The sequence below is a fragment of the Leptonychotes weddellii genome, chromosome 2 (assembly GCF_054177405.1).
Source record: "Leptonychotes weddellii isolate Sample4059 chromosome 2, ASM5417740v2, whole genome shotgun sequence".
Lineage (NCBI taxonomy): Eukaryota > Metazoa > Chordata > Mammalia > Carnivora > Phocidae > Leptonychotes > Leptonychotes weddellii.
In genome coordinates this window covers 138193237-138218596 of record NC_138370.1, presented here as the reverse complement: position 1 = coordinate 138218596, position 25360 = coordinate 138193237, and the positions used below count along the sequence as shown (strand labels likewise).

At 36.3% G+C, this 25360-nt stretch overlaps 1 protein-coding gene across 9 annotated transcripts in view; it reads left to right on the top strand.

Annotated features, from left to right (window-relative positions):
- CEP135 (centrosomal protein 135) overlaps positions 1–25360 on the top strand; it is a 77140-nt gene that overhangs the window by 11620 nt on the left and 40160 nt on the right. For 7 of the 9 annotated variants that reach the window (XR_014143019.1, XR_014143020.1, XR_014143015.1 and 4 more), the window contains exons 7-14: positions 1931–2059; positions 3474–3689; positions 6660–6725; positions 9035–9173; positions 13309–13532; positions 18276–18428; positions 19322–19474; positions 23457–23534. Coding sequence is in view for 1 of the 9 variants with exons in the window: in XM_081812362.1 (XP_081668488.1) it covers positions 1931–2059; positions 3474–3689; positions 6660–6725; positions 9035–9173; positions 13309–13532; positions 18276–18428; positions 19322–19474; positions 23457–23534 (1158 nt within the window). In the remaining 8 variants the exon portion in view is untranslated. The remainder of the gene's footprint in view (positions 1–1930; positions 2060–3473; positions 3690–6659; positions 6726–9034; positions 9174–13308; positions 13533–18275; positions 18429–19321; positions 19475–23456; positions 23535–25360) is intronic. The other 2 variants (XR_014143021.1, XR_014143022.1) reach the window with 2 other exon arrangements.

Here is a 25360-nt window from a genome sequence, read left to right as displayed (position 1 = left end):
CTTGGTTTAAGATATTCCCTGTAGTTAATGACTTTTCAGTCTTTCTGGCTCAAATCTCTATAGAGCTCCAGACCCATATATCCAATTTCATATTGGGCGTTTCCACTTGGATGAAAGCTCTTCATACCATATACCTAGTACTAAACTTGTTATCTTCTGCCTCAAATCTGTTTTCCCTCTTATATTCTCTACTTTGGTTGGTAGCATCACCATCTGCCCAAGCCAACATTCTATAGTCTTTCTAGATCTCATTCTCTTCCCTTCACATACCACTTACCAAGTTCTGTCACTTCTAAGTACTTTGTAAACTTACTTTTTCTGCTTTAACCTATCTACTGTTTTATGCCTTATTCATTTCTCATACATTCCTCCAATAGGTCTCCCTTCCTCTGGCTTTATTCTTATTTATCTTTTAATCCAGAGCAATCTTTCTCCTTAGCAAAGTATTCAGAGCTTAACATAATTAATTCCTGCCTGATTCTTCAGACCCACCATAAGTTCCCTTGCACGTTACAATCGTCTTACTGATTGTCTTACTGAGCCATTTCTGCTCCTTCGATCATACCATGTGGCTTTATACTTCTGTGTCACTGCCTGAAACATTCCTCCTTTCTTCTCTTCATAGCATCATTTATAACCTTTTTGGGCATATGTATTTGATAAAGCCTTCACTAATTTCAATAGGCATATGAATATATCATGGAGAGTAAATCCTTTTATTCCCTTAACTTCTTTGGTGCCATATACCTCTTTACTTTATTCTACCATTGAACAACATATTATATAGCAATTATTGGTTTACTTGCTAGTTTTCCCTATAAAGCTGTGTTCCTGAAAGTCAGAGACCATATTTTACTCATCTTCATATACCAAAAATTGTGTTCCATAATTGTTGCATTGAATGCTTGGTTTTAGTTTTCAATTTTTTTGAAAAAACAAAGGCCGCAAAACCCAAAGCTGTAAAGTGTTTGGGTTTTACCAAATTCATGAATGTGAATAAGTGTGAATTCATGGTTGATAGTGCTCTCTGTGATTTTATGTGTGTTATTTTCTAAATAATAATTAAATTCACCCCAACTTCCTATCCTTTTCCATATTGAGTTTCAGTAGCAATTCTTTGTGTCCTACATCCATTTGTTCATTCTACATTTATTCCGCCAGGCACTGAAGTAGCTCAGACTCAGTTCTAGTACCCAGTAGTTTCTTTTTTTTTTTTTTTAAGATTTTATTTATTTATTTGAGAGAGAGAATGAGACAGAGAGCATGAGAGAGGCGAGGGTCAGAGGGAGAAGCAGACTCCCCGCTGAGCAGGGAGCCCGATGCAGGACTCGATCCCGGGACTCCAGGATCATGACCTGAGCCGAAGGCAGCCGCTTAACCGACTGAGCCACCCAGGTGCCCCCAGTAGTTTCTTTTTATATAAACATTGCCTAATCTATGGAGGAGGGAGGGGGAAAAAAACCAAAAATTAAAAATAATTGGGAAGAATCTATTCAATAGAAATACTTATGAGGGGCGCTTGGGTGGCTCAGTCGGTTAAGCGGCTGCCTTCAGCTCAGGTCATGATCCTGGGGTCCTGGGATCGAGCCCCACGTCCGGCTCCCTGCTCAGCAGAGAGCCTGCTTCTCCCTCTCCCTCTGCCTGCCACTCTGCCTACTTGTGTTATCTCTCTGTCAAATAAATAAATAAAATCTTTAAAAAAAAAAAAGAAATACTTATGAAAGCTTTGTTGACATTATTTTGAAATTTTCTGTGTTTATTTTTGCTTGTCTATATGTATTTCATAATATGGTACATATATGAATGTTAATCTCTTGTACACACTGTAAAACATAAGAAAAATGAAAGTATATCCAAATAAGTGTTTGTACAGTGTTATTTCAGTTCAAAGCAGATTTTTTTAAGTGATAACATGACTTTATGTCTTCAGATTGAGCTAAGAGAACGAGAGATAGAACGACTATCAGTAGCATTGGACAGTGGCCGTTCCCCTGATATTCTCTCCCTGGAGACTAGAAATAAAACCAATGAAAAACTTATTGCTCATTTAAATATTCAGGTAATGACTTTTATAATTATTTCACTGAGTATATAAAATCATTAAGTGTTTATAACAGTCCATGGATTTGTAAAAGTGACAGAGTTGTTCAGTAGTGTATTATTTACAATAGGAAAATTTTGATAGAGCCAGAGTATCCAGAAATAGGATGCAGCTATTGAAAAATCATGTTTTTAAAGAATATATAATGAAAAAAAAGAATATTTAATGAGGCAGAAAAATACATACACCATAATGTTAAATATTTAAAAGAGGAGAATAAACTGTAGACACAAGTGATATTCAGTTTGCTTTTTAAAAATGTGCATATGAACTTGGAGAGAGAAAACATTGGAAGAGAAGACACCAAAGTATACTAACAGTCTATCTTTGTGTGATGAGATATTCTTTTTGATTTTATTTTCAAAACTTTTGTTTTATAAAAATGTAAAAAAAGAAAAGATTTTTAAAAAGAAATATAAAAGCTAAACATGTAATAGATTCCCTTGCCATGCATTTGACCTAAGAGTAAAAGAACACGAGAGTTATATAAAGCATGTTATGTTACCTTTAGAAATTTAGACATGTCGTTGCTGCCTGGGCTGTAACCAAAATAGAGTAAATCACGAATATCAGCAGTAGCTCTAGAGCAGTGCTATCCAATACAAATATGATATGAGCCACATAATGTAATTTAAAATTTTCTAGGGGCACGTGGGTGACTCAGTTGGTTAAGCGTCTGACCAACTCTTGCTCTCAGCTCAGGTCTTGATCCCAGGGTCATGAGTTCAAGATTCTATGGAGCCCACTTAAAAAAAAGAAAAGAAAATCTCAGATCAAAATGTAAAACATGCAACTATAAAATTTTCTAGTAACTAGATTAAGAAAGTAAAAATAAACAGGTGAAATTAATTTTAATAATGTATTTATCTCACTATATCCAAAATATAATTTCAATGTATAATTAATGTTGTAAAATTGATGTTGAGATCTTTTACATTCTTTCTTTTTTGCACCAAGTCTTTGGAATCTTGTGTCTATCTTACATTTATAGCGCATCTCCGTTCAGACGAGCCACAGTATGAACATGTGGATACTAGTGACTGCTGTATTGAACAGCACAGTCTAGAGTAGTAGTATCATGGTAGTGATATTCTTGTAATTTTAGAACTCTCTGTTGGGAAAAAGTTCACACAAATGTTTTGCTTTTCCTTTCCTTCCACGTTTAAAAATTGGAAGCCAATGGCTAATATTTTTATTACACCCCACATTGTCAGTTTTGTGAATCAAAGCAGTGTAAGATTACAAATGTAAAATAGCTCTGGTTTAAATGTTCAGTATTTTAAAAAATACGGTATTTTGAAATATTTTTGGAAGTCCAGTATTTAGGATAATTTTCCAATTCATATACCTGTGAATTACAAATTCAATTTAGGTTGACTTTCTTCAGCGAGCTAATAAAGACCTGGAGAAGCATATACAGGAGCTTATGGAAACCAAGGAAACAGTGACTACTGAAGTTGTTAATCTAAGTAACAAAAATGAAAAACTCTGCCAGGAATTAACTGAAATAGATCAGTTAGCACAGCAGTTAGAGAGACATAAAGAAGAAGTGCTTGAGACTGCCGATAAAGAACTTGAGGAAGCAAAGGTATGTCTAGGTTGTGGGAGCATTTGTTAATCCTCCTGGAACATCGTGAGCTTAAGCCCCTTTGATATCTGATTTGGTCTTTTGGTTTGTTTCATAATTCCAGTTTTCCCAAAGTGTCGTTCACACTCTCTAAAATTGGTTATGTTTCTGAAGCACACCTTTTCTTAGGATAGCTCTCCAGATTTTGTCCTATTTTCCCTCAAGATTTTCATCTCTGCATTGTGAGTGAGCTTTGGAAGTTTGTCCTTTGTGTCATTCTGTGCTCATGTTCCCTTTAAAAGTATTTTCTGAAATAGTGTATGTCCTTACACATTTTTAAGTTGGTAGCTAACATTTTTTCATCTTTAAGTTTAAATAGGTATGAAAGGGGGCACCTGGCTGGTGTGGTGGGAGGAGCATGCAACTCTTGATCTCGGGATTGTGAGTTTGAGCCCCAAATTGGGTGTAGAGATTACTTAAAAATAAAATCTTTTAAAAATAATAATGAGTAAATAAATAGATATGAAAGATGTAATTTCCAATGTATTGTAAGTATTGATCTCTTAAACTGTCACATCGTTCTTTTAAATATCGCTAAATGACCCTTTCTTCTTGAAATCTTCACAAAGTTTTATCCTATTTTAATATATTTATGCTTGGATATCTTTTCATGATCACCCTATCAAACATCTCTGCAATAAAAAAAATACATAAATTGAAAGCATTTATTTATTTAGAAATTTTTTTACTTTAAAAAATGTCCTTTGACTACAAGGTTCAAAGTGTTAACATTTTCCTTTGAATAGTGTTATCATTATAATTATTAGTAATTAGTGGATCAAAGTGACAAATACAGCACAAATGTTGATACTGAATTAAAAAGTAAAATTTTATTGGAAATACATCTCTTAATAAGATACATATCTTATTAATACATTTCTTAATACATATCTTTCATAAACTTTGATTATCTTTTTGTTTGGTGCTTCAGAAATTTTTCATATTTTGAGTGACATTAGATGCATGACTTTGCTTTAAAAAGTGGGAGGAAAACAGTTTTGAAAGGGAAGGTGAGAGAGGAAAAATCATGAGATACTTAGACCACACACAGGTTTTCAGGTAGATAATTCTTAAAAAGGACTGTACATGCAAATTAAGAATCCATATATGGATACATTAAAACTGCATGTATACAGTAGTTTTACATAATACTTGGGAAGTATTTATGTTATCCCAGGAATGGATATAAGCTAGCCTGAGGATCAGTACTCTACATCATTGAATCAATTTTGTACCATGTCATTTCCACTAATTAGTGGAATAAAAGTAGCATACCTCAACACAGTAAAGGCCATATATGAAAAGCCCACAGTATATCATACCCAGTGGTGAAAGATTGAAGCTTTTCCTCTAGAATCAGCAGCAATGCAAGTATGCCCATTCTTACCAGTTCTGTTCAGTGTAGTACTGGAAGTCCTAGCCAAAGCAGTTAGGCAAGAAAAAGAAATAAAAGGCACCCAAATTGGAAAGAAAGAACTGAAATTGTTTCCAGATGACATGATCTTGTATGTAGAAGATCCTAAAGATTTCACAAAAAAATAGAACTAATACATTCAGCAGAGTTGCAGGATACAAAAATCAATGCACAATAATCAGGTGTGTTTCAATATGCAAAAAATTAAAATCCAAAAGGAAATTAAGAAAATAATCCCATTTGCAGTAGCATCAAGAAGAATAAAATAACTTAGGAATAAACTTAACCAAGGAAGTGAAAGACTGTATGCTGAAAACTATAAAACATTCTTGAAAAAATTTGAATAAGACAGAAATAAATGGAAAGACATCCTATGTTCATGGATTGGAGGACTTAATATTGTTCAAATGTCCATGGTACCCAAAGCAATCTACAGATTCAGTACAATCCCTATCCAAATCCCAATGGCATTTTTTATAGAAATGGAAAAAAATTATAAAATCTCAAGGGGCCCCAGGATAGCCAAAAGAGTCTTGAAAATGAAGAATATAGGGGTGCCTGCCTAGCTCATTTGGAAGTGCATGTGACTCTCGATCTCAGGGTCATGAGTTCCAGCCCCACATTGGGTATAGAGACTACTAAAAAAAATAAACTTAAGAAAAATGAAGAACATAATTAGTGCAGTTTTAATTTTTGGTGGCTCTAGTTTCATTGCAACATTCCTATATCTCATTCCTCTCTTTTTCCACTTCTTTTACATCTTCTCTGCTCATGCACACAACATACTGAATATAGCTTCTCAGGTCCCATTGGCAGTGCTCAAGAATGACAGTTTGGGGGCGCCTGGGTGGCTCAGTTGGTCAAGCGACTGCCTTCGGCTCAGGTCATGATCCTGGAGTCCCGGGATTGAGTCCCGCATCGGGCTCCCTGCTCGGCGGGGAGTCTGCTTCTCTCTCTGACCCTCCCCCTCTCATGCTCTCTCTCTCTATCTCATTCTCTCTCTATCTCATTCTCTCTCTCAAATAAATAAATAAAATCTTTAAAAAAAAAAAAGACAGTTTGGCTCGCAAAAGATTCCTGTTGGGTCAAAATATTTTAATATTGGCATTCAGTGCTCTTATTTGCTGTATAGAGGTTCCACATTGGTAGTAGCAGGTGGAGGGAAATCAAATAAGATGGGAAAATTAGGAAATGACAGTGCCATAAGAAGAGCCCAAAAATCAAGGTTCAAGGAAGGTCCTGCAAGTATATAGGCAAAATAGGTTTTTAAGTGGGCCCTCTTGTTTCAGATGTTACAAATAGCTCCCTCTAAGCATTCAGGATACCAAGAAATTAAAGAGAAGCCTGGACTTTGTCTCCTCTTCACTGAAATTGAGCCTTAAAACTGCTAAAACCTCCCATCTCACTGCTGAGAAGGAAGACTACTCAAAAAAATGACTTGGCCTTATTTGCATTGTGACTTAGTGATAAATATTCTTGACTTTTAGGTCTGTACCTAATAAGTTTTTTATTCCTAGAAAGAGATTAAAAGAAAGCTTTCTGAAATGCGGGATCTTGAAGAAACAATGGCAAAACTTCAACTGGTAAGTAGATGTCATGTTAAATTGCCAGAACTTTTGGTAAGAAAATTTGCATGCTGTATTTTACATATATTTTTTAATTGAGATATAATTTACACATTATAATATTCACTCTTAAGCATTTATTTCATTGGTATTGGTGTAGTTATGAAGTACTGCAACCATTCTGACCATCAAGTAAAGGAACATTTTCATCACTCCAAAAAGAAACGTCATACCCATTTAGCAGTCCCTCCCCATTTTCCTCTGCTCAGCCTCTGACAACCACTAATCTTTCTATTTCTATAGACTTGCATATTCTGGACAGTTTATACCAATGGAATCATACAATATGTGGCCTTTTGTGTCTGGCTTCTTTGATTTAGCACAGTGTTTTCTAGTTTCATGCTTGTTGTAGCATGTATCCAAGTACTTCCTTTTTATGGCTGGGTAATATTCCACTGTATGGATGTATTTAATTTCATTTCTGTTTTTATAATTCTTTAATTTTATATACAGTAGATGGCAAGTTAAATTTGAATTTGGAAAACCTGTTAGGAATTTTATATTCTTTTAACTACTTCATGACTTGTAAGTTTACTAATATTAAAATTATAAATTGATAATTACTTGTTAAAATTGTTGACTTTTATTAAAAGCACTCAATCTGGGGTACCTGGCTGGCTCAGTTGAGGCATGCAACTCTTTTTTTTTTTTTTTAAGATTTTTTATTTATTTATTTTAGAGAAAGAGCACGTGTGTATGTGAGTGGGGGGAAGGGTAGAGTCTGGGAGAGGATAACAAACAGATAGGAGCCCATTGCAGGGCTCAATCTCACAACCCTAAGATCATGACCTAAACAAAAATCAGAGTTGGACACTTAACTGAGCCACCCAGGCGCCTCTAGAGCGCACATGACTCTTGATCTCAGGATTGTGAGTTTGAGCCCCACGTCAGGTATAGAGATTACTTAAAAATAAAATCTTAAAAAAAAAAAAAAATTCCGTCCTCTTTTATAAAAATAGCTTTGTTTGGTAGTGAAAACCATCTTTCTAGATAATACTTGTTCTGGTAGTCTTCTTCAAATAAGAAAAATAGTAATCGTCCCAGCATAAGCCTAGATGTAGCATATAGTTCTATAGTCATGCCTTGCTTCCAGTTAGAAACTCCTGGGTGGTCACCTAAAAGATGATTGGGGATTTTTTTTTAATAGCTTATTAAATTGGATGAGTTTCTTTTAAGATTGGAAACTAAGACTAATACTAATTTTCAAGTTTTCTTATTATTTATAGTCTTATACAGTATAGCAGCAATGTTCTGGTGGCATAAGGCAAATTAAAAAATGAAGCCATTGTGATATGCTGCCACACTGTAGGTGCTTGAATACTTGCTGACTTTTATATGCTCACTGTGAATCACAGTGGCTTCCTTTTTATTCACTTGCAGCTACTCAATTCAGTATTAAATAACTGAATTAACTAAACCTGATAAATGTCCACTCTTTTTTTTTTTTTGATGTTGTCTACTCTTGAGTCTCATAGATATTGTGAAAATCTTCCATGAGGTCAGTAAACAGAAAGTAGATGTTTTGATGATGTTTTTACTGACAATGTAAACTCTGTGAGGGCAGGAATTTTTGTTCGCTGCATTGTATGTATCCTATCAACAGTTGAGTGTGATTCGTAATGCTTGTCTCGGACTCTGACCAAGTCTCAGTAGTATTGGATGACAGTCAGATGCTATAGTTACTTTCTGACCTTTCTTATTTTTTTCATTAGTATGATATTATGTATTTTTAGGATAAATATTAATGACATTAATAGCATTTATTAAGCACTTGCCATGTTCTAGACACTGTGCAGAGTGCTTCACATCCTTAGTTTCATCCTCACCAGTGAGTCCTCGGTGTCCAGATACTGCTCTTATCCCCATTGTGCAGATGAGCCTGAGACAATAACCAGCATAGTTACTGATACCTATGATAGTCTGAGAGCACTATGGCTTCCTTCCGCCTTCTTTTAAAAATAAAAAGGCTTTAAAGCTTTTTATTGCACAAGTACATATTCATTTTAAAAAGTAGACAGTATGTTAAACAAATTAAGAGAAAATAAAATCTAATAATTCTACTCAGAAAGGAGCCCTATTCATATTTGGGTTTTATGGTCCTTTTAGCCACAGTTGAGAATGAACTTTAGTTGAACCCATATATGACTAACTAAAAGTGTGTCTGTGACTTACTCTTAATTAAATGTACTTACCAAAATATCTACTTTAAGTTCTATAATATTTTATCAAGTTGTTAGAAATCTTAATTATAGTATTAAAATTTGCAGGAATTAAACTTATGCCATAAAGAAAAGGAGAGACTGAGTGATGAACTACTTATAAAGTCAGACCTGGAAACTGTTGTTCATCAGCTTGAACAAGAAAAGCAAAGACTTAACAAAAAAATGGAAAGTTTTGCAGTTACAGGTAAAATATAAAATGTTGATAACTTAAAAAGTGTTATTTCCTCTTGACATATTATTTTTCTTAGTAGATTATCTTTCATTCATTCATTCACTCAATAAATATTTGTAGAGTGCTTGTTAATATATCAGAAACCATACTGGATGCTGTAGATAGAGTGGAAAATCTTCAATGACCTTACAGGATTCTTTTATATTTTGACTAGTTGGTACAGGGAACCCTGCTTGAGTATTTTCCAATAGAAGTATATGCTTTTTTGAAGCAGATAATAGAATTAATTAAGACTAAGAGGAAAACTTCTGAAATGGTGAAAAATTGAAATGCAGAATCTTTATAAGGAGATGCACTTATATCACCTGAAAGAACATATTCTCTTTCTCTCTTTCTCCCAGTAGGGCAACTTTCTGCCAGGTATCAGCCCTAAATAAGTTAGTTTAAGAAACATGTAAGAATTCATCCACTCATCCATTCTATTTGACAAATGTTTATGAGCCTTTCGTGTGCCAGGCTCTGTTTTGGGTACTGGGGTATATGATACGCAAGGTCCCTGCTCTTGTGGAGCCTTTGTTCCAGTTGGACATATTAGTAGCACATAAATGAAAAAGCCAATTTTAGATGATAAGAGGTATGAAAATGGGGGAAGATATGCTAGAGATTGACTAACCCAAGGTCTCAGAGACAAGACACCAGCCAAATGAAGATTTGGGGCAGTTTTTTCCAGACAAAGGGAACGGCAAGAGCAGAAGCCCGGTGCTGTCAAGAGCAGAGCCCCCCCGTAGGGTGTAGAGATTACTTAAGAGCAGAAGCCCCATGCGTCTTCAGAAGTAAAAGAAAGCCAGTGTGCTGTGTTAAAAAGAGGCTATATCCTAGGCTTTTCAGCATCCATATGGATAATCTGTTTGACCCCTTCTCCATTCACTGCCTTTATGACTTGAGCACATTACTTAACCTCTCTATGCTTTAGTTTCCCTGTCTATGGGGTTAATGATGGCACCTACCCAAAAGATTATTCTGAGGATTAAATGGGTTAATACATTAAAGTGCTTAGACCTATGTATAAAAGTTTGTAATTTACTTCCTTTCATACCTAGCTGTGACCTATCATTTTAGTGTGATCTTTCATATCTGAAACTCCCTGCTTCTCTGTGTCGCAAATGCACCAGCCTACCAAAAATCCAACCACAGGTCAACCAAAATATTTACCTTCTACACATTTGCACATGAGCAACTAAGTACTGCTTGTGTGTGCACCAAACACATCAGTAGCACTGTAAATTAGATGGTCCAGCACTCAGTGATGTATGGAAATTTTACTCTATATTTCTTACCACTTGATCTCCTACTCTCTGCAGGGAACATTTCAAATGTTTTCCATTCTCAATAAGCCTGTGACTCTCATTCCACCTCCCATTCTGAGTGGGCGATCTTCAGGTTCCCTAAGAGAATTGAAGCCATCAGTGAGGCTTTCTGTCATTTTCCTGTCCCAAGATCTTAAACTGTCCATTTTTATCTTCCTTCCTGTTACTATGGAAGTGTGTCCCTCTTAGGAAAGGCCACTGCCTCCGAATGTTCTCTGGGTCTTGTCCTTTCTAATTTTAAAACCTCGCATATTAATTATCTCTTTTCTATAACTTAAGTCTGTACTGTTTTTGTCCATTGGCATTTAAACATACTTACCCTGATATGTCTCTTGAGGCAAGGAAAACAAAAGCAAAAATAAACCACTGGGACTACATCAAAATGAAAAGCTGCACAGCAAAGAAAACAATCAACAAAACTAAAAAGCAGCCTACAGAATGGGAGAAGATATTTATAAATGACATATCTGACAAAGGATTGGTATCTAAAATATATAAAGAACATATAAAACTCAACACCTGAAAAAGAAATAATCCATTTAACAGGGTAGAAGACATGAATAGACATCTTTCCAAAGAAGACATACAGATGGCCAATAGATGCATGAAAAGCTGCTCATCATCACTTGCCATCAGGAAAATGCAAGTCAAAACTACAGTGAGATATCACCTCACACCTGTCAGAATGGCTAAAATCAACAACAAAAGAAACAACAGGTGTTGGCGAGGATGTGAAGAAAGGGGAACCCTCTTGTACTGTTGATGGGAATGCAAACTGATGCAGCCACTGTGGAAAACAGTATGGAGCTTCCTCAAAAAGTTAAAAATAGAACTCTCCTATAATCCAGCAATCGCACTACTAGGTATTTACCCAGAGAACACAAAAATACTAATTCAAAGGGATACATGCACCCTGATGTTTATAGCAGCATTATCTACAATAGCCAAATTATGGAAACAGCACAAGTGCCCCATCGACTGAAGAGTGGATGAGGAAAATGTGTATCTGTATACCATGGAATATTGGCCATAAAAAAGAATGAAATCTTGCCATTTGCAATGACATAGATGGAGCTAGAGAATATTATGCTAAGTGAAATAAGTCAGAGAAAGATGAATATCATATGATTTCACTCATGTGGGATTTTTTTTTAAAGATTTTATTTATTTGAGAGAGAGCACAAGCAGGAGTGAGGGGTAGAAGGAAGAGGGGGAGGCAGAATCCCCGCTGAGCAGGGAGACCAATGCAGGACCCGATCCCAGGACGTTGGGATCATGACCTGAGCCAAAGGCAGACGCCCAACCGACTGAGCCCCCCAGGCGCCCCGCTTATGTGTGGAATTTAAGAAGACGAATGAGCAAGGGGAAAAAGAGAAAGAGAGGCAAAGAAACAGACTCTTGGGGCACCTCTCTGGCTCAGTCACAAGAGCATGTGACTCTTGATCTCGGAGTTGTGAGTTTGAGCCCCCCCCGTTGGGTGTAGAGATTACTTAAAAAAATCTTAAAAGAAAAAAGAAACAGACTCAACTCAAGAGAACAAACTGCTGGTTACCAGAGGGGAGGTAGGTGGAGGGATGGGTGAAATAGGTGATGGGGATTAAGGAGTACACTTGTCTTGATGAGCATGGGGTGATTTATGGAAGTGTTGAATCACTGTATTGTACACCTGAAACTAATATTACACTGTATGCTAACTAACTGAAATTTAAACAACAAACCCATGCTTACCCTTTTCCCATTCTATAACAAAAACTTTGACCCATTCCCCTCCAGCCACCCTTTTTCTTTTTCACAGTTTTAACATTTTGAAAGGTCATCCACCTTTGCTGTTTCTGCTTGATCACTACTACCCTTTAGCTCCTCAATCTGCTCCAGTTGGCTTCCGTCCCCACCTGAGCTACTCTCGGAAGGGCTTCTCTCATCCCCATTATGCTAAATGCAGTGGACACTTTTCATTCATTACTTTATTTGACTTCTTAGCATTTAACCCAGTAGCCCATTCCTTCCCACTCTCCTACTTTCTTCTTACCTCTCTGGTCACTCCTTGGGATGAATTTACCAATTCATCCTCCAGATTGCATTGTATGCTATTCTTTTGTAGATTTTATCCCACTACACAGAATAACTGTTTGACCTTAGCTATATTTTTCATACGTGTGGGCATAGAGTAAATGCTCCACAAATACCTGTCAAATGAATGAAAGAAGAGATGAGTGAATCAGAATATGTCTAGAAAATCATTTCATGCCTCAGAGTTAAATTAAATTGAACCATGTGAAATTACCAGTATTAGCGTACTTGTGACTCATGAAAAGGTAACTTTTGTTGTAAAAGTTAATAGTTGTACTTATTTGGAGAAAGATGAGTTGTTTTGATCTCTTTGTGTAATACTGTATTAAATTCAAACTTAATGTTAAAAATCATGCATATTATGATTAATTGCTTTTAGATAAATTTTCTTTTAATGCATTTTCAGGTCACCAGAAAGTACCATGTGGTAGTTTATTCATTCTATAGTACTAAATGATACCAACCTTGTGAGAAGACAAAAGTAGGAGGACTTTGACTTATTAGATTTTATTTAAACTTTTAATGTAATTTGTGCTCTTTTTCTTCATTTTTCTCAATATTTACCTCTTTGATATCAGCCAATGCTAGGTGATATACAAAAGTTAATGATTTTTAGTAGCTTGTATTCTAAAACTTATTGATATAATGTATTTGGGTAATTGTATAATTTATATGCAACACTTTTAATATTTAATTACTTTAATTTACAGAAAGAGAACTTACTCTGGAAGTTGAAAGGATGAGGCTAGAACATGGAATAAAACGTCGAGACAAGTCACCCTCTCGTTTAGATACATTTCTGAAAGGTATAGAAGAAGAACGAGATTTTTATAAGAAAGAACTAGAAAGACTCCAACATATAATACAGCGAAGATCTTGCTCTATAAATTATTCTACACGTGAAAAAATTCCAATATTTAAAACACTAGAAAAGGTAATATCTCTTTTTAAGGATAATTGATAATCAAAAGTGTGTCTTTATGAACAGACTTTTCTGATGTGATTATTATATTAAATATAACTTATAATATTTGTTTTTTAAAAGTTTTTCTTGGGGCTCCTGGGTGGCTCATTCAGTTAAACGTCTGACTCTTGGTCTCAGCTCAGGTCTTGATCTCAGAGTCATGAGTTCACACCCTGCCTTGGGCTCTGTGCTGGATGTGGCGCTTACTTAAAAGCGTGGGGTGGTGCACCTGGGTGGCTCAGTTGGTTAAGCATCATCAGACTCTTGATTTTAAAGGCTCATGTCATAATCACGGGGTCATGAGATTGAACCCCGAGTCGGGCTCCTCGCTGGGCATGGAGCCTGCTTCAGAGTCTTCCTCTCTATCCCTTTGCCCCTCCCCCTTGCTCATGTATGCACTTACTCTCTCTCAAAAAAAAGGTTTTTCTCAATTTTGATTTTTTTTTACACAACCTGTACTGTAGAAACATTGCATTTATGAGGAAAACTACTTAAGAACAAAGCATAACATACTGATTTTTGGAAATTAAGGAAAGATGAATAGTTCATTATGTATGTAGGGTAAGTACAGGGACATCTGGGCTTCCAGAAACTGGAACTAGTAATTCATGCTACTGGACGTTTCCTTTCTTTCTATCCTTTACTCTTGGTATCAGCTGCATTTTCTCTCAAAGCAGAGTGGCTTCATCCACATGGCAGATGACATGGCTTCTTGCTATTCCCAGCCTTGGACCAGTCAGAAGGGCTGGTCACATTGTGCACACCAGACATCTTCCATGTTAACCACTCAACAGGAGCAGGTAGAGTGTGGAAGTGCGTGCAGGGCAGGTCTTCCCATTTGTCTGCTACAACACATTTATAAGTTGGTAGTCTAAAGATGTATATTAGGTAAAGTTAACCATGTTTCTTGAGAGATTAAAATCATGTATCTCTATTTTCGGTCTTAATTATTTTCAGTGTTTTATGAGTATCATTTGACTTCTTCATTCATGTTTTTCTTTTTTTTTTTAAGCTTCGGAGCTATAGGAGTCCTGGAGGCTTATGATTCTAACATTATCTACACACTAGATAAAATTAGGGGAAGTTGGGACTAAAATTAAAACTCAAAACATTTAATTTCAAATGTTTAAAAATACCAAGTCACTGTGACATATACATGAAGATAATAGGTTAGAAAAAATTCAGACTTGGCTGAGTTTACTAGTTTCATCATTTTTTTTCCTGAAGATCCTGTGTCCATTGTCAGATGGTTTGGGCTTGTTTTCTGATTGGACTGTTTTTTAACTTCATTGGCTAATGGCTGAATTTGATTTACAGGTGTTAGTAAAAACACTACCCTATGTTATCTGTTATAAGCAGAATGAATTGGTGGGAAAATACTGTATAAGTTAATCTTTGTGTTACTGAGTTGTTTTTTAAGCCCCATATATACTTAGGACTCAGAAAAAATGAATCACTGAATTGATCACCTTTATTGCATAGGAGAATCTTCCATAAAATGGTTGATTAGTTTAATCACGTATTTATTCAGTAAAACTGAGTAGACAAATATCTTAAAGCTTTTAACCTAAATATTTGATTTAACTCCTCAGTATGGATTTCCAGTTGAAAAACAAATGAGGTATTTTTGAGGTACTGGTAAAATTAGAAGAGACTTTTATCCCTTTTCAACTTATGTATTTTCTTAAAATGTTCTAATGTTACCTGACACAGATCAAGAATTCCTTTTCTAAAGTTTAGAAAGGTAGGGTGTTCAGAGCATTTTAGAGTTCCAGTAATAAGTTGCAGGAATGGCAGGGAAGAGTAGGTGTGTACGTGAGTGAAATGGGTGAAGTGTGCATCTGCACCTAAACTTGGGTATTTTAAACATATTTAGAAACTACATAGCAAACTATGGTACACATGAGTTTTCAAATCCTGCTTTATGGCAAACTGTTAGGCACAGTTTCCTTAGGATTGCAGTACTCAGAAAAAAATATTGATATTTTTAATATCAGTGATCTTTGTCAAAGATATACCCATTGATACTCTATTGTGCGTGTAGCGTGAGCACTGCCTCCTTCTCCTTATGCTTATACTCACTATGGTTCCAATCATGAGTTTCAAGTATAGTAGAGTTGAAAGGGCTTTGGAATTAGAGACACAAACTGCCTTTATGACCTTGGACAGGTTACCTCACTTCATGAAACCCGTTTCCAAAGGTTACATGAGATAATAAGGGCCCAGCATTACACCTAGTGCCTAGTAAATATTTCACGCCCTTAATATTTGCTGGTTCAAAACACATCAGGTCTAGGTACAAAGTTAAATTCAGTTCAACAGGTACATATTAAGTGCCCGCTCTGAATGAGGCACTGGATGTGAGATAAAGAAGACATAGTTTCTGTGCTTGTAGCCTTTAGTATTATGTATGTATGTGCATGAGCTTGTGTGTGTGTGTGTCAGGAACAATGGAATGGTAAAAGGGAATTATTAACAATTACATATGAACAAAATATATCTGTATATTTATGTCTATATAGGATATATTTAGAAAAGAGCTAGAGTTCCTGCTTAAGAAGGCCAGTCAGTAATGTTGGAGAATTTGTTCATTTTAGGTACCATGCTAGGCACTGAAGGTGTGGTCAGACCAGATACCTACTGTCTCTCTCATTGAGCTTACATTTTAGTGGTAAAGACATATATTAAACGCCTAATCATGTTAATAACTTTATAAGCTCGTTTATAGTAAGTGTTAGTGAAAAAAGGATACAAGGTTTCAGAATGCTCTTAAGAATACAAAAAGGGAGATCTAAATTAGACTGAAGAGTCAGAAACTCCTGAGAGAAAGTGACATTTAAGCTGAGACCTAGACAGTAATGAAAATAGACTGTCAAATCTTTTTTGTTTTTTAATGTCCCAACTTTATTTATAACCAGACCCCAGCTCCCACCCCATCCCAGGTCCTCAGCTTAGCTCTGGGGGAGAAGCTGGATGAGCAGTGACACTTCTGCCAAGCCTTGAGCTCAGGAGCCCCTCTGGGCTTTTGCCCTAGCCCGCTGAATTTTGTCAGCCATGGGCAAACTCTGTGATTCCAGGGCAGTGGGACAGTACAAGGCTCAGCTCTGCTTTGTTCCAGTGCTCAGTGACCACATCTGCACTACTGTCAAATCTTTATTCACTGAGTACTCCTTTTCTAAAATCTATGCAGACCTCCTTTTTGTAAGATATTTTTATGTAGATATAATTAGGTTACAGATTTTCTTTTATAGCTATCTAAGACTTAAGTCCTCAAACCCTAATCTGCTTTTTTTTTTTTTTAAGATTGTATTCATTTATTTGACAGAGAAAGACACAGCGAGAGAGGGAATACAAGCAGGGGGAGTGGGAAAGGGAGAAGCAGGCTTCCTGCGGAGCAGGGAGCCCGATGCGGGGCTTGATCCCAGGATCCTGGGATCATGACCTGAGCTGAAGACAGACACTTAACGACAGAGCCACCCAGGCACCCCCCTAATCTGCTTTTGTCCTATAAAATATCTTACCCTTTAAGGTGTCCAGATAACTGACCTCATCCATTATGCTTTGGTTTTGCTTGTTTACCAAGATGATAACTTACTTCCAAGTGGCAGGTTAAATTTACCTCACAGATACCAAGTCTACATTAGACATGGTTATGTGCACAGTAGATAATGAATAACATATATCAGGATGCTTAACATATATCAGATTATCTCTTCCTGGGGCTTCTGCATTTAGTACTTTAATATTAAGGTACCTTACATCCCCTCGGGGTTGTGAGATCAAGCCCTGCGTCAAGCTTGTGCTGGGCGTAGAACCTGCTTAAGATTCTCCCTCTCCCCTGATCACTCGCTTGCTTGCTCGCGCTCTAAAAAAAAAAAGACCTAGATCCCAAGTCTACATTTATCACCTTTATTTTCCACATAGTTGTGAAGATAGTGGATCTGTTGAATCAGACTAAAATAATAAGCATCATCTTGTTTTAGAAATGTTGGAAGTATTTGCTTATTTGGTGAACATCCTTAGTGTATACTGCCTGGTAGAAATGTTTATATTTCTCTCATTGCAAAAATAGACTTCACATAGGTTGGGGCTGGGATGGTTGCGGAGGTTGGTGTGGCTGGGAAATTGATCTTAGATTCAATCAGAAAACACTGAAGAATGTGCTAGGCTATAATAGTTACTTATACTGGGTGAGCAGGCACACACATATCCTCCTAGTCTCTTCCCTGGAGAGGTTTGTAAACTAGTGGTTCCCAACAATTAGCATGCGTGAGAATCACCTGGAGGGCTTGATAGACCGTGGTTACTGGCCCTATGCCCACAATTTCTGATTTAGTATGTCTGGGGTGGGCCCACCAACTTGCATGTGTAACAAGTTCCTACATGCTGCTGATGCTTCTGCTCTGGGGATTACACTTTAGTTACTGCCATTATAACTCCAGGAGAATGACAGTTGAAGTGTTTGACAGGATCTGATCAAGTGGTATTATTGGCAGCGGGGGTGGGGGTGGGGGGGCCTTTTGGGCATTTGAAGGCCGGGAAATTTGCCCCAGTACTGCCTGCACTCTATCATCTGCTGCTCTCACTATGGATTAAAAAATTGTGTTCCTTTTGTCTGTTAACATTATTCAGTCACTGTCATTACCAACATCCTGTGACAACCATATGGTGATAATTATAACAATGATAACTTGTTTTTAAATTATGTTTTAGGGTGATTACAACTCAGAAATTCATCTGATCACAAGAGAAAGAGATGAACTTCAGCGTATGCTGGAAAGATTTGAAAAACATATGGAGGACATACAGTCCAATGTTAAATTATTGACAGCAGAAAGAGATAAACTAAGTGTCTTATATAATGAAGTAAGAAATTGATTAAGCCAACATTATATAGAACAAGTTAAATATAAGGGAACCAGTATAAATCTTTTAAATTACTGTAATATATGGACCTTGTTATATTCCTTCATAATTAGAGTTATCTAAGTATGGTAGTAGTTTCTGTTATTGTCCTGTTCCCAAAGCAGAGATTTCTATAATTTTTTCCATATTTATTCTTCTTCTCTTCCAGTTTATCTCTGTGTTAAGTCTGTTAGAAATAATCTCCTACTTCTAAAGCTACCTGAAACAGGTCTTAGCCTACTCTGAGCCAAGTTTATCCTTGGGATTCAGACATGTTAGGAGTCTATCAAACAGTGGGTAGCGCCCACGATTTGGAGATACTGGATATTAAGGACTTAGCCTGTAATTTGAGAATTGATACAGCTTGGCCCAGTTTCAAAGCCTCAGTTGTCAGAGAGCAAGGTGAATATAAACACAGCAGAGTGTCTAAATTTGCTCCATACCAATTTCCCATGAGGTTCTAATGCTACTTTGAGAGAGGGAGAAGGACATGTAAGTTAAAAGGTCAAGTTGAAAAAGCTGTTCTTACTTTTGGAGATTTTTCTTGGAATCTGCATTTGCAAATTGATTCATTTCTGGGCTTTCCCCACTATTGACTTGGATTTCAGCTTTCTCGAGTCTGCTTAGTTAATTACTCATTGTCCATCTGCTGTCTGGTTTCCAAAATTTTGTAGCTGGCGTTTCCCCTCAATCTCCTTGTCTTTTGGGATTTTGTTGTTGTTTTAATCCTTTTACTCATTTTGTTGGGATTTGGGAAGAGAGCAAAGGTAGTATGTGTTTAGTTTGCCTTTTTTTTTTTTAACCTTTGGAGCATATCCAAAGTGTTTTTTATTTATATCTTTTAATTCTTTAAGGCTCAGGAACAGTTATGTGCACTAAGACAAGAGTCTACCAAAACCACAGTCTCCCATAATATTGTGAGTCTTATGGAAAAAGAAAAAGAACTTGCATTATCTGACTTAAGAAGGATTATGTCAGAAAAAGAAGCTTTAAAAGAAAAGTTAAAAGTAAGTAATAAGATTGACTTATTTTTGAAAGGTAATTTATAGGGAAAAGGGAGGCCTTTATGTTTTCCTGTGAAGTGACTTATTTAGGATGTACAGCTAGATCAAGAGGTTGGCAAACAATGACACATGAACCAAATCTAGACCATTGTGTTTTTGTATGACCATGTGCTAAAAGTGGTTTTTACATTTTAAGTCATTGAAAAATAAAGGAGAGTATTTCATGACACATGAAAACTGTGAAATTCAGGTTGCATCTTCGGTCAGTGTTATTGGAATACCATGCTCATTTGTGGACCATAGTTTTCTGTGTGGCTTCTGTCGTGCTGCAGTGGCAGAATTGAGTATTTGCAGCAGAAAGTGGCCCACAAATCCTAAAATACTTATTACCTGGTTCTTTAGAGAAAATTACTGACCTCTGATCTCAATAGGAGGTTCCTTCGTCATGTGGAAGGACATTATCTTTTTTTTTTAAATGTAAAACAACTTGACTGAGTTATTCACATAACATTCAGTTCACCCATTTATAGTGTACAGTTCAGTGCTTTTTAATATATTCATAGACCTGTTCAGCCTACCACCACAGTCAATTTTAGAGCATTTTCATTACCTCGAAAAGAGACCCTGAAACCCCTTAGCAGCGGTTCTCCATTTCACCCTAGCCTCCTCAGGCCTAGGCAACCACGAAACTACTTTCTGTCTCTACAGATTTGCCTACTTTGAACATTTCATATAATTGAAACACTTAGTGTGTAGTTTTTTATCTCTTGGCTTCTCTCACTTTGCATAATGTTTTCAAGTTCATCCATGTAGTATGTATCAATACTTTATTCCTTTTTATTGTAGAATAATATTCCATTCTATGGATAGATAGAAAACATTTTAATTTTCATTTATGTGGTTTTTACTTTTTGACTGTTACGAAAAATGATCCTGTGAACATTCATGTACAACTTTTTGTTGATGTAGGTTTTCATTTATCTTGGGTATATACCTAGATTCATATGATAACCGTAGCCATTTGAGCAACTGCCAGGCTGTTTTCCAAATCAGCTGTACCATTTATATTCTCACCGGCAGTGTATAAGAGTTCTAGGTTCTCCACATCCTCACCAACACTTGTTATTATCTGTCTTCTTTGTTATCATCATGCTGGTGGGTATGAAGTAGTATCCACTGTGGTCTTGATTTGCATTTCCTTGATGGCTAATGACATCGGGCATCTATTCATGTGCTTATTTGGCCATTTGTGTATCTTTGGAGAAATGTCTCTTCAGATCCTTTGCCCATATTTACATTGGGTTATTGCCTCATTGTTACTGAACTGTAAGAGTATTTTATATATTCTTGATACAAGCTCCTTATCAGATACATGATTTACAAGTACTTGCCCCCATTCTGTGGGTTGCCTTTTCATTTTCTTAATGGAGTCCTTTAAAGCACAAGAGTTTTTAATTTTGATAAAGTCCAGTTTATGTATTTTTTTCTTTTGTCTCTTGTGCTTTTGGTGTGCTATTTAGCGGCAATACCTTATACTTTCTTTTATAATCTCCAAAAAAATGTGTGAATGTACATAAAGCACTTAATAGTGCCTGGAACATTATAAGAACTCAACATTAGCTCTTACTGTTACTATTTTGGATTCATAGTTTGCTTCCAATAAGTATTATTGAATTAATACTTAGAAATTAGCAGCTCAAGTTAGGAATAAGAATATTTAAGCATTATAAGGGTAGTCTTTATGTCATACATTTTCAGTTGAAATTTTACCCCAGCGGAATATTTTTAATTGGGTTCTTTTGGAATACTGCCCTGCAGAATGTGCTTTCTTATAAAAATAAGTGTTAAAATTACCAAATGGAAAATTTCTGTGCAATATGGCAGCGTTTAGCACAAGCTTCTGATTTATTCTTTTCCATATTTGTTGAAAGGGCCAAGGACTGTAGAAACAGGATTTTAAAATGCAGTAGTACTGAAAGCTCAGAAAAAGTGAAATTCCTATTACCAGAATCTTTCTAGATTGTAGAAGGCAAGATTTATGAGTTTACAGTAGGTCTTTTACTTAAAAACTAAATTAATCATCTCAATCCTAAAGCCTCCTCTAGTAGTTTCCTGTTATTCAGCTATCTACCCTACCCAGTTGTCAAACCAGGCATCATCACTGCTCCTCTCTCCTGTAAAGCTCTTTTCTCTCAACTAATCACCAAGTCCTATGTGTGCTACCTCTTAAATAATATTTAACACTTACTGAGGTCTTTTCATGTGGGAGGCTCTGTTCTAAGTGCTTTTTACATGGGCTATCTCAGTAAATCTTCACAATTACCTTTTCAGATAGCTAAAGCTTACAGATGTGGTCTTTGAGTTACAGAGTTTAAATAATCTGCCCAAGATCACCTAACAGTGAAGTCAGATGGAGTCTGACTCCTGAGCTTACGTTAGTTTCTCTCAACTCTGTGTACTTTTTTCTGTTCCCCTGCTGCCATCCCATTCTGGCCATTATTTTCTCCCAACTGCATTAGTGTATCAGCAGCCTCTCAAATCTGTATTTTACACCAAAGGCAGAGTCTATCTTTCAGAGAGATAAATCTGATCAGATTTAAAATCTATCAACTGGGGACGCTTGGGTAGCTTAGTCGGTTAAGCGTCTGCCTTCAGCTCAGCTCATGATCCCAGCGTCCTGGGATCAAGTCCCACATCGGGCTCCCTGCTCAGCGGGAAGCCTGCTTCCCCCTCTCCCTCTGCCTGCTTCTCCCTCTCCCTCTGCCTGCCGCTCCCCCTGCTTGTGCTCTCTCTCTGTCTCACACAAATAAATCTTTAAATATATATATATATATATATGAACTGTTTTCAAAGACTTCAGTGATTGGCTTTTGCCTACTTCAGGGTCTAGCTTCTTTTCCCCAAACTCATCTCCCCCATTTCCCACATCTCATTTTCTCAACTCCAAGCTTAATGGACTTTTTCTTACGCCCAATTTTCTGCATAGGCTATTGAAAAATCTTTTACCCCTTACAGTACTTTCACCTGGCTAATTCCTATACATCCTTTAGAGCCAGGTTAAACATCGTTTCCTCACACAAGCAATGAACCCAAGACTCTAGATTCCCTTCAGTATGTTGCCATAAAGTTCATTTTTTCTAGCAGAATATTCATGGTTTTATTATGGTATCTTGTTTAAGGTTTGTCTTTTCTACTAGGCTTTAGTAACTGTGATGTCAGAGGCTTTATCCATTTTACTCACTATGTTTTCCTAACACCTTGCTGGGTGCTTGATATGTAGTATGTACTCAATACTGGTTGAATGATCTAATAAAAAATGCATATAGCACAGTGACCCTTCCAACCAGATATATAATTCAAGTGTCCAGGTGTCTTAATTGATTTGTTTTTAATGAGTAACATGGATAGAAGTATGAATCTGCACTAGAAAAATTCTCAGGGAATACCAGCTTATATCATTTGTCCTACACTTAGCATCAGCAAGAGTTGGATAAGGTAACCTAACCAAAGAAATAGTGCTTGTGTTTACACTGTTGGCCAGCCTATTCTTGAAATTCTCATCTCTTGCATGGCCCTGTAGTAGTCTTTCCTGTGTCTTTGTGACCTCATTTCTTCTTTGCCCTGTGCTCCTCTCACACTTCTCATGAGGGCGTACTCCTGATCAGACTTAACCTGCTGCTTTTTCCTTTTATACTTGTACTAATGGATTGACCTGTATAAATCTTTAAAAACAAATCCATGCCATTCTGTGTCTTCTATTACAATTGCACATGGAAGTTGTATATAAAGTATAAGAAACTCTTGTCCCTTTTTTTTTCAACCAAAAGCATCATTATCATAAAATGTCTAATGATTTTCTTTCTAAATCATTTCCATGTTATTAAAAAGACAAATAGAATAATCCTGTAGACTTGTGTTGCTTACTTTGCTAATTTTGTTTTGTTATCTGCTGTGAATAAACATCTTCCATAAAATTCTTTTTCAGGAACTCCAGGAAATGAGTATTTTTGAAAAATCAAAATTAGAGAAAACTATTGAACATTTGACATGTATTAACCATCAGGTAATATATCAAACTAGATTTGGGGTAAATTATGTTATATGAATTTCAATTATAGTTTCAATATGCTCTATGTTTTTAAAATTACAAAATAGTATGCTAGAGATGCTGGTTAGGAGTATATACTCTGAAGGTCGACTACGTGCGTTCACATCCTTCTCTGTCACCTATTACCTGTAGACAGGCTACTCAAACTTCCTATCCCTCGGTTTCTTTATTTGGAAAATGGAATGGTGGTAGTACTTCTAAAGTTTTTGTGACGATTAAACAAGTTAGTACATGTCAAGAACTTAGAAGAGTTGCTGGCATGTTGTAGGCACTCAGTAGGTGTTAGTTATGATTATTGTTGTTTTGTTCTTGTTAAAAAATCATAATACAGACATAGTGGAAAAAATGAAATTCATTTTCATTCCTTATTGCTCTCTCTAGAGATAGAATTTTTTAATCAAATTGTTATGTGTTCTGAATCCTTTTTTTTCCTTGGTGTTTCATTTTGACTAGTTTCCTTTACTATGTCTTCACTGCTTTTATTTACGTCTACATATGCTATCATCTGTTTCTATCAACTTTGAGTCAGTTGATTTTTTTTTTTTTCCTCCTCCTCATCGGTTATATTTTCCTGATTCTCTGCATGCCTGGTAATTTTAGATGTCAGACATTGTGAGTTTTATCTTCTTGGTTGCTGGATGGCTTTTATCCCTATAAATACTCTTGAGGTTTGTTCTGGGATACAGTTAAGTCAGATGGAAGTAGCTTGAGCCCTTTCAGTTTTGCTTTTAAGCTTCATTAGGTGGGACCAGAGTAGCATTTAGTCCTGGACTAATTTTGTTTCATTACTGGGACAAAACTGTTTTGAGTATGCTATCTATTGCCCTATGAATTATGAGGTTTTCAAATGACTGATGGGAACAGGAGTTACTCCTGGCCTACATGAGCCCTGAGTATTATTCCCTTTAACTTTTTGATGGTTCTTTCTCTGGCCTTGGGTAATTTCCTCTGTGCTGAGCTCTGCTCAGCTGAACACTCAAGGGGCACCTTTTATAGATCTCTGGAGCTCTGTCTGTGTAGCTCTCCTCCAGTGTCTGCTCTGCAAACCCTAACTGCCTTGGCCTCCCTTGACTTTCAGTCGTGTCTTCTGAACTTAGGGGAACCACCAGGCTTCACCTGAGTTCCTTTCCCTGTGCCACAGCCTAGAAATTCTTGAAGCAGTAAGCTGGAGCTGTCATAGGGCTCACCTCATTTATTTCTTGTCCCTTAGGGGTCACTGTCCATCACTACCTGATGCTCAGTGTCTTGAAAACCATTGTTTTATGTATCTTGTCCAATTTTTAATTATTTCAGGTAGAACGGTCCAGCTTGCCCAGAAGCTGAAAGTGAGAATTAATGAATTGAAAAATATAAAAAATATATCTAAAGTACTAGAAGTCATTGGAAGGAGACTAGGATATGGAAAATGTAAAATAAGTTAAAGCCTTAGAGAATAAAGTGAGAAAGTCTAACATATATTTGTCAAAATTCTAGGAGAATGTAATAGAATGTGTGAGAGAGGCAGTATTTGAAAAGATAATGACTGATGATTTTCTAGGTCTTATAAAAACACAGGAGTTCTCAGATTCAAAATGCACAATGAATGCTGGAAGTTTAACAGATCCCAAAGAAGAGAAAAAAAAAGAAAAATCCAAACCATTTACTAGAGATAAGCAATGTAAGATACTTATGTATGAATTTGCTGGATCTTAATAGAAAATATAATACAACCTTATTGAAAGACATTAAAGAAGACCCAAATAAGTGAAGAGATATATCAGGTTTATAAAAAAGGTGACAGA